The sequence below is a fragment of the Aspergillus tubingensis genome (genome assembly GCF_013340325.1).
Source record: "Aspergillus tubingensis WU-2223L DNA, scaffold_4, whole genome shotgun sequence".
Taxonomy (NCBI): Eukaryota; Fungi; Ascomycota; class Eurotiomycetes; order Eurotiales; family Aspergillaceae; genus Aspergillus; species Aspergillus tubingensis.
Window position 1 is genome coordinate 1491672 of NW_023336278.1, and position 15516 is coordinate 1507187.

Consider the following 15516-nt stretch of genomic DNA (forward strand, 5'->3'; position numbering starts at 1 on the left):
ACCGGTAAATGCGTTAAATATAGTTTGACAGACGGAGGCGCCTACCCCGGGAATTCCGTGGCTAAAGAGTCCTAATTTCATGATCTAGGCCCTCCTAGAGGTATCCGACTACGCACGACAATAATAAAAAAAAGAAAAAGCAAATGTGAACCGCCTCCAGATAGCGGCATGTCCATCTTGTCCTCCATCACTGCCATGTGCCCTTACTAGTCGTTTAGGCGACAGCGTGCGAGAACAGGAAGCTCACAGACTCGCCGTTGTGCGTACGTCTGCAGGCCTCTGCAAGAGTGGGGCTGATGTCGATCGTCTCGATCTTATCGCACTGCTCCTTCTTGTCTTCGTGAGGAACAGTGTTGGTCACAACAACACGGCTCAGGCAGCTGTTGTTGATGTTCTGAGTAGCCTTGCCGGAAAGGATACCGTGGACGACAATAGCGTTGACTTCCTTAGCACCGTGCTGCATCACAGTATCGGCGGCCTTGACGAGAGTACCGCAGGTATCAGCCATGTCGTCAACGATGATAGCGATCTTGTCCTTAACGCTACCAACGAGAACCATGCGCGAGACCTCGTTGGGGCGGGGGCGCTCCTTGTGGATGAGCGCGAACTGGAGATCGAGGCGGTCGGCGATGGCAGTGGCACTATTCAAAATTGCCCATTAATATCGACTTGCAATATATCAAGCACCCAAAAGAATCAAATTCACTTACCGCTTAGCACCACCAGCATCAGGACTGACAATGATACAGTTGCTCACATCCAGGTGTTCGCGGATCCACTTCAGAATGCTAGGCTCAGCATACAGGTTATCGACGGGAACGTTGAAGAAGCCCTGGATCTGGCTGGCGTGGAGGTCCATGGTGATGACGTGGTTGCAACCAGCAGTCTGGAGCATGTTTGCCATAAGCTTGGCGGTGATAGGAGCACGGCTCTTATCCTTCTTGTCTTGGCGCGCATAAGGGAAGTTGGGAATGACGGCGGTGATACGTCTTGCGGAAGCGGTCTTGCAAGCATTGATCATGATGAGCAGCTCCATCAGTCCATCGTTGATATCATTGGGCCGCGTCGACTGCAAGATGAAAACTGCAGGGTGCACACATTAACCCGAGATCTTTTGCGGGCCTGAGTCTGAGCAGGCGGAGTGGACAACAATACCATCCTCATCTCGTACACTCTCTCCGATTGTGACACTGGTTTCCTGGTTCGAATATTGGAGGACCATGATCTTGGTCAATTCAATGCCAAGCCTGTCAATTGAAACGGCTCGTTAGTCCATGGTGTACTGCAAGGGTGCAGAAATAGTCCAGAACTATAGCGCATACCGAGCTGCCACAAGGTTTGCAAGCTCAGGGTGACTGTTACCAGTCAAGAGCTTGATCGAGTTCGAAGCCATTTTTGGAGATTGAAGCGAAACCGGAGGAGGGGTTCAGGTGAGAGCGGCGCGTGCGACCGGACAGGTGTAGAGGGGAGAATGATTTAATGATTGAGAAAGAAGTGAAGAAGAAGTTAGAGAGCAGGAATTAGCATGCCTGAGAGATAGGAAACGCCCATCGACCGGAGAGAGAGCAGCGGATTGAAGAAGTTGAGATTCGAGCCGATGCCCCGCCGGCAGGTGACTTTTTCGCCCAGCAGAAAAAAGTTGCATCCCGTGACTCCCCGGATCCACCGCCCCTCACCGCCTCCAGACTACGGAGAAGCACCCGGCTGACTAACCGCGCATCGATGGCTGGATAAGGACTTGAGAGTGGGTGAAAGAACGAGAACATTGACTGGAATTTTCTAAGTAATTGACACATAGCTGAAATAAGTACATGCTGCTGCAATTTGCAAAGTAAAACATAGAAAAAATGGAAATCTCCGAACCGATCCCCAGCATTCCAGTTGACCTGCACTTCAACTGGTCTGCCGGTTGCGGTCCATTTCCTACCACAACCCCCATGCCTTTGGTAAGGTACAAACTAGCTGAAAATGAAGATGTGTCAAACGCCATAATATGCTTCAGCATTGAGTCAAGGACACTGCGAGTGAAAGTGGGTTAACCCCCAAATCATCATTTACGCAATAAGGGATATTAGCGCCACCATTTTATGCAAACCCGAAATATTCACTGCCAGCCGTCATCGCAGTGTAAAGACGTTGCCGTAATGTTTCGTAGCTCTCATATTCTGGAAGATCCAGCTCTGTGCCACATAGTTAGCAAGCTGTGCCATATAGACAGTCCCGGACATTGCTGGTGTACTTACGGTTGAAACAAGTATGAGAACTTGGGAGACGATCCTTGTTGCCGTAATCACGGTGGATGTTGAAACGGCTCACTCCGTTCATGCCCTCGAGTTCCTTGAATCCATTCAGAGGCACCTTGCTAGTACCCGTAACGAACTGCAGAAGCTTGGCGCGTTCTTCCTTATCGAATGAGCGGACAGCGCGCCAGAACCACTGAATTTGGGGTGAGGAGGCCGAGTAGTTATGATACTCCGTATTGACCTTCCAATCATCCACTTCGATTTCGGGGAGACCGGAAATTAGCAACTCGAGCTCTTGCTCGTTGAAGATAGAGATCAGATCGGAGGGGATGATCTCATGGAATCCTGGACAGCACGTATTAGCCACATACTCAATAGTCACGCGGAAATGGGACCAAAACATACCTTTCAGGAAATTGTCCAGCTGCTCCTTGACGGAGCCGACCAAACGATAATCGACGACCCGTTGAATGTATTCCTCCTTATTTTCTTCAGTGACAGGAATATTACGTCCATTCTCAATGAGATCGATCACTTGTTTCTCTCCAAAGTCATCCGTCTCGACAGCGAAGGTCTCAGTAATAATGTCAGTAATGTCGTTTTCGAGCATCCAGAGAAGGGACTTGTAGTAGTCAAGGTCAAGCGTCTCCATATCCTTGATGGATACTGACCGACCGAGGATGCACTTGTAGACCGCACGGCTGAAATGGCAGTCAAGAACACGTCCCTCGTACAGGGCCTTGCCGATGATACGTCCAATGAACTTGAAGAACATCAAATGCTCGGAGTTGACACCACTCAGACGGTTCGGGTGGAATGTAGTCCTGTCCGAAGCAACCGGGATGAACAGAGCGTAGTTGGGGTTGAACATGCCACGCGCGAGAACTTGGAACCATTCTCTAGTCACACCACCGGCATCGACACCCTCTTCACCATGGAAGCGCACGTTCAGCTTGCCATATTTCAATTCGTCTGCCGTCTTGAAATACAAGGACTTGAAGGAATCCAAGAAGACTTGGTCACGTCTAACAGACAGCTGAAGAGGTGGGTGGGGGTGACGAGGCTCAGCGCCACGGGAATGAATGCGACGAGTAAAGTAGTTGCGCTTGTTGTCAAACTCTAGAACCTTGGGGTTCTTGACCAGCAGCGAGAAAGTGCCACTCATCAACCGTGGGTTTTGCCGCACAAGCTCATTGAGAATCTTGCGGTGTTCCTCTGTGAACTTGAAGAAGAGGCTTTCCATGCTGAGACCAGCGTCAACGGAAGTGGTCGACACAGACAACTCCCTACTGTTCCGGGCAAGAGAGGTATCCTTCAGCGTGGTATTCTTGCAAACCACCATTAATGCTTCGATCAAAGGCAGGAGTATAGTTGCGACGTTGAGCATGTTCTCCTTCTGTCGAATAACGGTCAAGCATTCGCTAAGTCTGGTCCACAGAGGCCCGAAAGTAGAGCATTCGTACAACGTTTGTAGAACATCTTCCTTAGCGGCATTGTCAGGCTCAGCTCCCTTCACCTTGTCCATCCGAGAAGGATCAAACAGGTAATCGAGAGCCGTGAGCACGCGCAATAACTTAGCCTGATCAGAACTGGCTGGCGAAAACTTAGCCAAAGCTAGACCCTGCATATCGGTACCGGTACGAGCCTGGTGAATGTGCGACAGCAATTCATCAAGATCAGTGAGAATAACAGTGCTCAGAGTTTGAGCCTGGCTGACCAGCTCGTTACCGATCACGTCCCTAGCCCCGGGCACAGCGGAAAGGTTGTTGATGGTGGAAAGTGTGTCCCGGAATGTCTTTCCGTTGCATTCACGAGCGGCGAGGATATGGACGACCAGCTGCAAGTTGTGATCAGGGACAACTGGTGGTTCGATGGTTCTTCTCTTGTGCTTCTCTTCTTCAGCTGCGGTCTTTGCTTTCTCTTCCTTGGCGGCTTCCGATGGTTCCGTCTGCCCTGGCTGAGCAGTTTCATTTTGCGGTTGCGTGGTCTCGACGGTGGGAAGCGGTGCATCTGTCATTGTCGTGTCCGTGGCAGATCCCGTCTGATCTGCCGGAACAGGTTGCTGCTGTTCCTGTTCTTCAGTCGGTCTCTCTTCCTGCGCCTGGTCGGGCTGCTTGCCCTTAGCCTTCTCCTCTTCCTCCTGCTTTTCCTTCTCCCGACGGAGCAAAAGTGTAAGAGGCTGTGTGATACTGCTTAGAAGACTTGATAACTGCTCCATGCAATTAGGGTTCTCCATGATCAACTTCCGGTCCAGCAAGGTTAACAATGCATTAAGAGCGAATTTGTTAGCCCTATTCTCCTTGCCCTTGCCCTTGCGGAGAGCCTTCAGCTTCAGGGCCGGGGAAGAGTCATGCTCGGTCAAGAAGAACCAAGCAATGTGAGGGTTGTACTGCGATAGGAAAGAAAGAGTTCCCAGGCACTGCTGTACAACCATAATCGGAGTCACTTCATTGCTCACATTCGAAGACCCCTGGAATGACAAGTTCCGTTTGACGGACTGAGGGGTTTTCTGAACCGACGAGGGCTTAGCACGGAGTGAGAGCTGAGCAAAACTGCGTTCGATCGCCGAGACATCTGCACTACCGTCCTGAAGGACAGATAAGAGAAGGCTAATGACCTCCATCCTGTTCTGGCGGTTCTCGCACACGTTATGGAGAATGTCGTTCAACTGGTGGCGCGCGTTGCCTTGGAGAGGCATGAACATCAGACGCAGTAGCGTAGCGACGCCGGCCTTGTCCAGCATCTGGACAATCTGACGTCGTTGTTGCTTTTTAGGCTCTTGATCGTCGGCTGGCTCACGTCGGTGACGGTGGTCGACCCGAGTGATATCGCCGAATTGTGCCAATCGTCTGCCTGGCAACGCACGAGCTTCGGAAAGGAACTCTGGACCCAATGTTGCCAGGATTTCTTCGGGCTGATCAGCCAGAACAGCTTGACGTAAGGATGGGTCTAGCGTAGCCAGGAAACTAGCAGGGTCCATCTCTTCTGCATGAACTGGAGCCGGAGCCGGAGCTGCTGCACCTGCAGTAGCAGCAGCTTGTCGGCGAGCACTGTCACGCTCCCGGCGACGACGATCGGCCGCTTCTTGCTGCAGCAACTCCTCCCGGATCTCTGGAGGCAAGGCTTCCAAGAACTCTGGATTAATTTCACTGGGCTCTTCGCCAGCAGCAGCAGCCTGGGAACGTTGTTCTGCGAGCTGCTGCATGATGACTTCCTCTCTCAACTCTTCAGGCAAGGCTTCCAGGTACTCCGGATCAATTTCCATGCCTGTGATGTCAAGTTGACGGCCTCTGATAGTTGTGTGCACGCGGGGAGCAGGTTCTGACGGGCCTGCATCAGTCTCGGCTGCCGGTGCTGCGGCCTCGTTGCTGGTGTCTGTCCGCTGTACATCATCCATGGGCTCCGTCTCAATACCGGACGCTTGTCGCTCTGCTTCCTGACGTTCCAGTTCTTGCTGCCGTCTGGCATTCTCCTCCTCTTCCTTGCGCTTTCTCTCTTTCTCCTCCTCTTCCCTGGCGATGCGCTCCTGACGTTCACGTTCTGCGCGTTCTTCTTCACGCCGCTTTCGCTCTTCCTCCATCTGCTTCTCCCGTCTCTTTTCTTCCTCAATCGCAGGGGGCACCAAGATCTTCAACAGGGAGTTGACCACACGCTGGGTCTTCTCAACGTATGCGCTGCTGAACAGAATGCGGGCCTCCTCTTGCCAACGGCTTCTGGTTGTAGCTAAGGCAAAGCTCACGGCTTGGGAAGGATCATCGCGAGTACGGGAAGGAGGAGCTTGGGGCCTGCCAAGGCCGAAGATGTCTTGTATCCGGTTAGGCATTGCACGTCTGTCAACATGGACGTGGATACCATCGGGACGGGTGATGACCCCAAATCCTGGGCCCCCTTGTCCGCCAATAGCCTGCAAAACTGCGTTCATGAAGCTAACAGGACTATCCATAGGAAGCAGACGTCCCGTCGATACGGGCTCCATGCCATGAACCCAGTCGGTGAAAGCTTCATTGCCAGGTACGCGGGGCTGACCACTTGTCTCGGAGCCACGGTCTGTCCGAACAAGAAGAGGGTTGGTCCCGTCATCGTTTCCACGGGCCGGGATTTGAGTTCTATGGAGCCGGTAAGGCTGAATGGGAACGATACCGTGCCGACTGGGCATGATCCCACTAACCGCAGCCCATGCCGGCCGAGGACCATGGAATCGGGAGTGATGATGGCCTCGTGGCGGTTGCTCATCGCCTTCCCATCCCCAAGGATCCATAAGATCTTCCTCATCATCGAAACCTTGGTAGGACCCTTGGTCGTCGTCGGCATCCTCGAGTTCTTCCTCGAGTTCCTCAAGTTCCTCGTCTTCTTGGAGCATTGTTAGTATTGGGTACACGGATGTTAATAAGGAGCACTTACCCTCTTCATCAGCCAGGTCATCATCGACGATGTCTTCATGCATATCCCCGAGACTGTCAGCCTGAAGATCTTCAACGCCGCCAGCAGCCTCATTGAGGACACGGAACAAATCATCAAACCGCTGCCCATCGTCGCGCTGCTCTGCCTGTCGAAGACTATCGGCCAACTCATCCTCGAATTGATTCATGATTTCAGCTTCTTCGTCGTCTTCAGACATCTCTTCACTTTCCCATTCGTCATCATCACCTTCCTCCAGGCTTTCGTTATCATGATCTCCTGTGATTTCGCCGGCAAGGATTTCGTCGTCGTCCATGTCGGAATCGTCCTCGTCATCCTCATCATCTTCGTCGTCTTCATCATCTTCATCGTCATCGATGACCACTTCGATGTCCATGCCGTTGTCACCAGGAAGTCCCTCAATCGGCCCAACGCCTTCGATTTCATCTTCTTCATCACTGACTACCTCGCCATCGTCTTCTGGCAAGTCTTCATCATAATCCATCTCCTCACCATACTCATCGTCGTACATTTCGTCATCCTCCTCTTCCGATTCTTCGGAGCTGGTCTCCTCCTCGTGCCGAGGCTCGAGCATGCCCAGCGTGGAGTGGCGGAAGAGATCGGGGGTCTCCTCCCGGTCATCTTCCATATCCGAAACCGACGTAGCTGAGGAGATCTCATCATCTTCAGTTTCAGCGAGAGTGGAGATATCCGATGACTCACTCAACACCACTGCGGTTTGGGTGAGCTTGTTAAGAGGACGCAAGATGTACTTGATGACCCGTTTGGACGCTGGGAAGTTGAGGTCAATTTCAGCGACTGAAGCTGTCAGCGCAGAGATAAAGTGTTTTTCAAACATAGTCTTAGCCAATTGCCTGGTCGAAGACGCGAAAGCTGTTTCTCCAGAAACGAAGGCATATCCACTGAGCATTTTATCGAAAAGATCGGCAAGTGACATCAACCTAGAATACTTGGCGTCCAGGGGTTCATTCGAAGCATTTGCTTCCTTGTATGACCTCAGCGCATGTTCCAAGACAAACCGCCGCACAAAGGCAAGCTCGGGCTCGTCGTCTTCATTGAGGTCCTGTTCATTACGTCGCCTTCCAGGTCCGCCGAACTCGCCCGTCTTTGTACATAGAGCAACAAGAACACGCATTGTCCAAGCAGACGTGTTGCTTCGCTTCTTGAACGAGACCGATTCGTCATGTTCCATAGTGCCAACCGGCACTAAAGCATTCAGGAGATAATTCAAAATCCCTGAGCGAGGCTTTGACGGCGTAGCCGCATGAGGATCTGCCTTGCGAGAGAAATTGATGAACTCAACCTTGGTGCGATTATAGGACGAGAGGAGCTCGGTCAAGCACTGCAAGAGGAAACAACGGTAAATGTAAATTGGGTGGTCGTCCGCCTTAAATGCCGGCTTGTCTGACTTCTTGGAGTTGCGTGTGGCCTGCGCGTCGGTGCTAGAAACAGATGGAGAAGGTTCATCGATTGACATTTCCACATCGGTTTGAGTTTCCGATTGATCGGGGGCGGATGGGTCTGTGCTCTCGGTGGGAGCTTCCTTATCATCGACATCCTTGTAGGACAGAAGCTCAGAAAGTAGATAGTGGATAACGCCATCAGGGTTCTCCACCACAGGCGGCTTGAGATCAGTAGATTTAGCCTTGTCCTTATCCTCAGATAATGCTCCACCTGTTTGGACCTCGCTCTTCTCCGGACTATCAGGCGCTTCTTTGACCGTTGTGGGATCTGAAGTACTGTTCTTTTTGTCGGCCTTCAACGTGAGAATCTGAGGTCGTTGGCGGTTGTCATAACGCTGCAACTTCAACTTTTCGTTTGACACTTCAACAAAAATTTCAGGAGATCTGAGGACAAGATGATACATTTGTCGCACGTAGCCGGTTGTATCGATCTGGCGGGACGACTTGGATTCGAAGTTGGCGACAATCTCACTTCTCATGATCTGCCGGATGGTGTCCTCATCTTCGATGATGTGTCTTAAGATTAACATGAAAGCTCCCTGGAGCTTCTCATTTGTGGAGCTAGACAGTTGTTTGACCATGACGAATAGACGTTGCAGGCTTCGTTTCTCTCCCAAGCGCACAGCAATGCTGCGACTGCGTGTGAGAATGACAAGGATTCGACAGATCGAAAGGGCCAATGTTTCATCCTTGCCTATTCTTGGCAGTATTTCGACTAGTGCCTCATAAAGCTGCATTTTCTGATCCAGTGATACAAGAGGCTCCTCCAAGTGAGCTGGTTGCTCGTCGTCTGCACTTGGGTTCTCATGATCAGGGATACTCCAACGAATCTGAGGTGGTTGGCAGTCATCAGAAAGCAACTTCTCCAGCACCAGGAGGACGTGGCCGATCCAAGGGAACGATTCATCGGACGACTTTTCGGGTAATACTTGAATGAATCCAAGGAACGTCGTGAAGCATTCTTTAAGCTCACCAAGGGTTGCGGTATACATTTCCCGGTCCTGGACGACTAGAGCGAGAAGGTGAGCATAGGCGGCCACCTTTTTGCCAGCAGCCTGGAAATTCTCCATCTGTAAAGAGACCAAAGATTGCACAAGAATCTCGCCCACTTCTCTTCTAAAGCTTTCCGCGTCGCGGTGTCTTCTTGTTGCGGAGGCAATCAGATCCGCCAATTCGAAAGAGACGTCGTGGTGCTCATTCAAGATGTCCAAACAACGCTCAATCAAATTCGAGCGAACCTGCTCACGTTCCTTATCTAAGTCCTCGATCGTAGTCACCTCACGCCGTCTCGTAGGCTGTTCGGAGCGTTGTTCTGGTGATTGATTTGCCGGAAGGGTTGAAGGTTCCGACGAACTACCACCGGGAGCGTTAGAGATACGGGGCGTGATTATTGGAGATTCCTCAGGTTCATCGCTCCCTGTGGCATGGTCATCGTTCAAGATATGGGTTAGGGCTCTCGCCAGGAATTCAGAGCCATGTCTAACTTCGCTGTCTTCAGATCTGCCTTGGCCTTGGTCTTGACGGGACGCATCGTCGGCCGGTCGGCCTGAAGCTTGTGCCAACAGCATGGCAAGTGCAGACCGCTCGAGGAACCCATTGTCAAACGACGGGGCATCGCTTGCAGGCTCGTCCGATCCTTCAGCCCCTGACGTTGAGCGAATCGACTCGATGTCACCAGGGGATGGCTCCGCCCTTGGAGGGGCTCTTAGCCAACTTTGTGCCCTGCAGTACTCCTCGGCGGCGGCATATACGTTGTTGCAGCGATAAAGCGCTTCCTTGGCAAGCTGTCCATCGAATCCCTTCTCTTGTAAAGACACCATGCGGTCCTTGTTCACGACGAACATTCTTCTCGCGACGTCTGTCACCATAGGAGGCACATCGGAGCTGCGAGCAGCTCCCGTCTCATATTCACCATCGAGTGACGAACGCAGAATGTCAATCAGACACTTGACAACAGAACTGGAGGACTGCGCGGCGAAGTCGGAATTCCACATGTCCCGAGCCATCGGTAGAATCTCCATCCGAAGGTCCACCAAAAACTGGCCTGGTTGAAAATAGTCGGGGCGATCCCGGTCACGATCGCTGGTCATGGCCTGTGTTTGACTGGAATCGACGATGTTCTTCCCTGAGGCAAGCTCGGAGAAAAAGCTGAGAATAATCTTGATGCCGCCGTAAGCGGAGGTGAGGCGTGCTGAGACATCTTGTTCAGATTCGGCGACGGATTCCGGCGGTGTCAAGGCCTTGACCTCCTGTACAAAGAGGTCGCAAATGTCTTTCGTTACTTTCAGGCCTCCGTGTCTCTTGAAGGAGAACAAAACCAGCGTAAGGTAGTGAGAATGAGGACGGTCTGCGGTAGCTACAATATGGTCAGCATCCAGGCAAGAAATGAATAAGGGGAAGGAAACCAGCCTACCTTCGAACAGAAGATGGGAGAACGAAGACAGTATAACAATCAGGTAAGCGAACCGGAGCTTGGAGTTGTCACTGGCGTTTGGAGGCTGGAATTGCAATTGCTCTAGCACGGCTCCAGCAACAGCATCCGCTACCAGAGTTGCATTCTGCTTCTGATAAAGATCCGTCCTCCTTTTTCCAATCAGACCAAGTCCCAAGTTATGGAAGAAGCCAGTGATTGAAGAAGGCAACGAGCTGAGGAGATACCGGAGGGCCTGAACATTCTTGAACGCTACACCGTCTTCGGCAACCTTGGCTGTGGTAGGCTCCTTGGACTCTTGGGCAACTCCAGGTTGGGCACTATCGCTAGCAGCTGGACTTTCCCTACTGGGCTCTGCACCAGGTACGGTGGTGTTTCCTTCGGTGTTCAATGGTCCCGCGACAGGGTTAGATCTTTCTGGAGCTGAGCCAGACTGTTGCACTTTGGTTGCCTGATCCCAGGTGTCGGGTATGTTCTTCTCAAGCAGTATCTCCTCCCAGACGCACGCTGCATGCAAACCTCCCAACTTCTTCACGAGGGAGCAATATCGGTCAACTAGGTTAACTTGAGCAAAAGCGGAGGTTTGCTGGCTCGGACGTGTCTGGTACAAAGGCATCGAATAGATCTCACGGAGAAAATCAGTTAGGATAAGGGCAGCCCCCATATGCTTTGCAAAGAATGTTCCATTTGCCTTGGATATACTGAGTGTTTCCTTGCCCTTTTCTCCGGATGCCCCGTTGGATGTCGCCATGATCAACGGTGTGAAAAATCCCGAATGATTGGGCTCCTGCCAGAAACTCGAGAGCATATCGACAGCTCGCTCCGTTCGCTGGACGAGGGATGGTACAACCAAGTGAGGCTTCGTTTCTGCAAGCATATGCACCAGGACGGCAAGTTCCTGGTTGGCATCCGTATTATGGAAATCATATGGAAGGCTTTGCAAAGTCGCGAGATCCAAGACAAACTCTACACCCCCGGATTCAATGAAATACGAGCAGTTGGGCTGGTTCTCAAAGAATGCACCCAGGAATCGGACGACAGGGTACAAATAGTCTGTGGCAGTGAGACCGGCAGCGTCCGTTTCCTTCGGCTCGATGTTGTCATTCGACGATGGAAGGATCTGACTTACATCGCCGAGCTGTAGCTTTCCGCCGTTCGGGAGCTGATCGGACGTCAATTGAGGCACACCGAAGGTGGTGGCATCCTCGGCTTGATCGTTATTATCGATTCCGATCGCCTTCAGCAAGTGGGAAGTAGAGCCCGAGATGATTGGCTTTCCATCAGGGTTCTCTGTCCACAGCTTCGCACCCATTCCAACTGACCAGGCCTTCGCTCTGCACAACAATCCAACACGCGCAACCATCACGATAACTGCAGTCATGATGTGAGCCTTCAAAGCCGGATGATGCCGCACCAACTCATCAAAAGTGGTACCTAAAGAACGAACTAGGTTGGGATCGTCCTTTAGACACCTGACGTGCTCAGGGTTCTCAAAAATCTCGAAGAAGCTCTCCAGGGCATCGGAGGACTTGAATAGATCGAGACCAGAGGCATTCAAGCAAATGGCTCCAAAAGCGGAGGGAATGCACGAGAGAGCTTCGGCGGCGGGCATGATCCCAGGGGCTAAACGCGTCTCTGCCGACCTTACAATAGTATATTCCCGAGGGCCCCGACCATCTTCTGCGGTTGTCTCGGTAGCACTGGTCTCAGGAAGCCTCGAGGTCTCACCCTCAACATCAGCACTTTCAGGTTCGACAACTATCTTCTCCTGGGCCTTCAGTTCGGAAGAAGTAACGGCCTCCAAAAAGCTCTTGCTTAGCCCAGCTTCGGCAATCACTGCGTAGCTCGTAGGCTCGTTGTGAATAAAGCTACTCAGGATGTTGACCGCGTTGCTCCAGACGTGAGAACCGAACACCCGAGCGTTTTCCAACACGAGGCGTAGGGAAGTCAGCAACTGAGGAGAATCAATCAAATTCCGAAGGACACGGTCAAATCCGCCGCCATTGTGCTGCATGATATGGTTGACAAATCTAAACATCCAGCGCAGAGCTTGTTGTTGGAAATAAGGAATTTGATAGTCAATCGATGGAGTTTTGTGCTGTGAAGGTATTCCAGCTCCCTTGTTTACATTCTCAAAGGATGATTTGGTTTCGTGATCGATCAAGTCCGAAATTGCGTCAAATCCCTTAGCGCTAGTGAGTGTCCCCAGTGCATCACGGACAGCATGGACGAAAGTGTCCAGGAATTCCATGATGCGGGAGTAAACTCGACGGGCCTTTTCTGTCCGGAGGTTGAGAACATCAACAAACATGGGGATCAGGCCAGCAGCAACAAGAGTCTCTGGGGTCCTGGTACTAGAGCCCGGAAGCGTTCGTAACAAAGCGAGCAACGCATCCCGCCACTCATCCTGGCTACCATCTTCACCATCAGTGTCTTCCGAACCCAGCTCATTGACGGTTTTGCGAGTCAAAAACATCAGCACACCATGATTTACATTGACACTCAATGCGCCACAGACGTCAATCGCGCGTGCCTTGTGCTTCGCAAGAGCATCAAGAGCCTGGAGGGCCAATGTCTGCAATGTCCGGGAGACTGGGAGGTCGCCACTCGCACCTAGGTGGACCAATTCGCCGAGCTGATAGGCGAGCTGCAGACGTTTTGGCTGCTCCATATCATACTGAAGGACTTTCTGCTGGAACAGCGGCTCGGGATAAACGTAAGCTAGGTTAGTAAGGGCGAGGATTCTGATCGCCAGAATTTGCTCCCGCGTGGAGTCTGACGTTGCCAATCCCTGGGCTGTACGTATCCTATGAAGCAGTTCATATTTTGAATCATCTGGTACTTCGTCTACATGCGCGGCAACAAGCTCTTCAGCGCTTGTCGAGGAAATCTTCGAATATGGTAATTCGAGTGTCTTACCACCCCGCAGCGTCTCGTCCTGTTTTCCCGGCGTCGAGGTTACAGATGCAGGCGAATCCTCGGCAGTCGACATACGGCTCAGACGTGGTGTAGGATGGGTGTGACTTCTGCGTAGAGGAGTGGGGGTGGTAGGGGCCTGTACCGATGGTCCACCAGTGCCGGTCTCCGGTGCAGTCTTGACCGGTTCTGATGAGCCAGACGGATAATAAAGCAGGCGCACGTTACCCCATTCATCCCAGCCTTCATTCTCCCGTACAAGAACTGACATATCATTGGCATTATGGCGGGCCTGAGATGCCTTTTCCTTGGACTTGATCGAAGCTACCGGTGACACAGCCGTTCTTCCTGGGACAGAAGGGCGCGGGAACGGCGCAGCAACTTTCTGCAACTTCTCCAAGTCGATGTTGTAGTGGGCTGCCAGCAAACTGTGCTGGATATGGGAGCCACCGCGTTGGCGTGAATGATACCGCTGTGCCAGACACAGAGATAGACGGAGGGTGGACTGAAGCAGAGAGAGCGAAGTGGTGTTCAAGAGTTCGCCCAGGCGTTCACTGCTGCTGTACAAGCTGCGATTACCGCACTTTTCCAGCAGCAGCCTAGAGAAATCTAGAATCACCTCTAAAAGCTCCCTGTCTCCTTCCGGTCCATATCCAAGCTCAGCTAGCTTAGCATCGACATCCTGAGGTTTTCCTGCACTTTCACCATGCACGTAAGACTCCACCAGAAAGTCTTTGCCGAAAGGCTTCGTCTGAGGACCGTTGTTCAGGGCGTACTTCTCGATGGCAGATGCCAAAATCTCGTCGAAGCGGTTGAGCACGTTAATCCAATGGTACAGGTCGCCTCTGGGGAAGGGCCATATGCGAGAGAAGGTGTTGAGATGCGAAGGAAGCTCGGGGACTGGAATAGTGGTGGCACGGGCTACAAAATCCGCCAGATATGGGGACTAAATTGATAAAACGAGCGAAGGGAAATTTTCAGTTAGCCTTGCAGACGTGACAGATGGAGCGCGGGGTGAAAAAGAGGGACTCACGATCGTAGCCTCGTGTTTTTGGCTCGCCACCTTCTTAATTCTCCCCATTATGACAGTTTAGAGACAATGGCAATCATGAGGAGGCTAAGAAAGCCAGGAGGGCGTCTCCTTGAGAGGGTGGGGGTTGATCTCTTAAGACCGGGTCGCGGAGCAGGTCGCGAGGAAGACCTTATGACGTTTTTTTTTCGGACCTCTCCTTCCTCAACAAAACCCGATGAATGGAAGAGAGGGGAACAAGTGAAATGGGGAAATCCCGCTGGATCACAGGAAGCCAGGTAAAAAGAATGAACTTGGGTGATTCCAGTCGATCTAAACACTTCCGCGACAGGTGGGATGGTCTAAAGAAGATAAGGACTGAGGGATGCGGCTTCGCCCAGTATCGCTGGGAGTCAGAATGACAGGGGACGGTGCAGGTCGTCAGCCCTGAGACTTTGACATCCAAATAAATTAAAGTTTAGATGAATGAGGACGCAAGAGCGATACCTGGGGGAAGGGTGGGAGACGAAAAGATTGTTGCAAGGTTGATGGAGGGGGAGGAAGAGAGAGGAAGAGGAGAATGTGGTAGGTGTTGGAAGGTTCGTGAATCCGATGATGGGCTTTGGGAGCTCTGGGCGGCTCTCACTCACTCAGTCAGTCAGTCACTTCTCACTCAACTCAACTTTACTTGCCTGGGTTCCCGCTGGTCGCGGTGTGGCTCCGGCCAGCCGGAGCGGGTCTTCTTCTTTCCCCGCCGGCCAACAACAATAAATTAAAAATGACCTGCCTTACCTTCATCTCACTCTATCTATTTGCTACTAACTACGGAGTAGATTACTACTTACTGCCTGACTCCGTACAACTTGGCAGTAGCATGTGTTACTGTGGTTGCTACTCCCAGCTATCCTACTACAAGTAGAGCTGCTCATCCCACTTTTGGGCTTACATCGGAGCCTAATACCTACTCTAAAGTCAGGCTTACTCTTAATCTTTTTTTGTTCAGGCCTCTATTCACTGCTCGTTTGCTACAATTTG

The 15516-nt window shown here is 51.8% G+C and overlaps 2 protein-coding genes across 2 annotated transcripts; both read right to left on the reverse strand.

Annotated features, from left to right (window-relative positions):
• Window positions 1–214: 214 nt before the first annotated feature.
• Window positions 215–1393, reverse strand: AtWU_03034 (ribose-phosphate diphosphokinase; the record flags this gene model as incomplete). The annotated part of the gene is made up of 4 exons (XM_035498147.1): window positions 215–641; window positions 711–1083; window positions 1156–1247; window positions 1323–1393. The coding sequence occupies 4 exons, from the start codon at window positions 1391–1393 to the stop codon at window positions 215–217; spliced, it is 963 nt and encodes a 320-aa protein (XP_035354040.1).
• Window positions 1394–2085: 692 nt separating this feature from the next.
• On the reverse strand, window positions 2086–14553 carry tom1 (E3 ubiquitin-protein ligase TOM1; the record flags this gene model as incomplete). The annotated part of the gene is made up of 6 exons (XM_035498148.1): window positions 2086–2180; window positions 2244–2588; window positions 2649–6593; window positions 6645–10481; window positions 10539–14418; window positions 14506–14553. The coding sequence occupies 6 exons, from the start codon at window positions 14551–14553 to the stop codon at window positions 2086–2088; spliced, it is 12150 nt and encodes a 4049-aa protein (XP_035354041.1).
• Window positions 14554–15516: the final 963 nt, after the last annotated feature.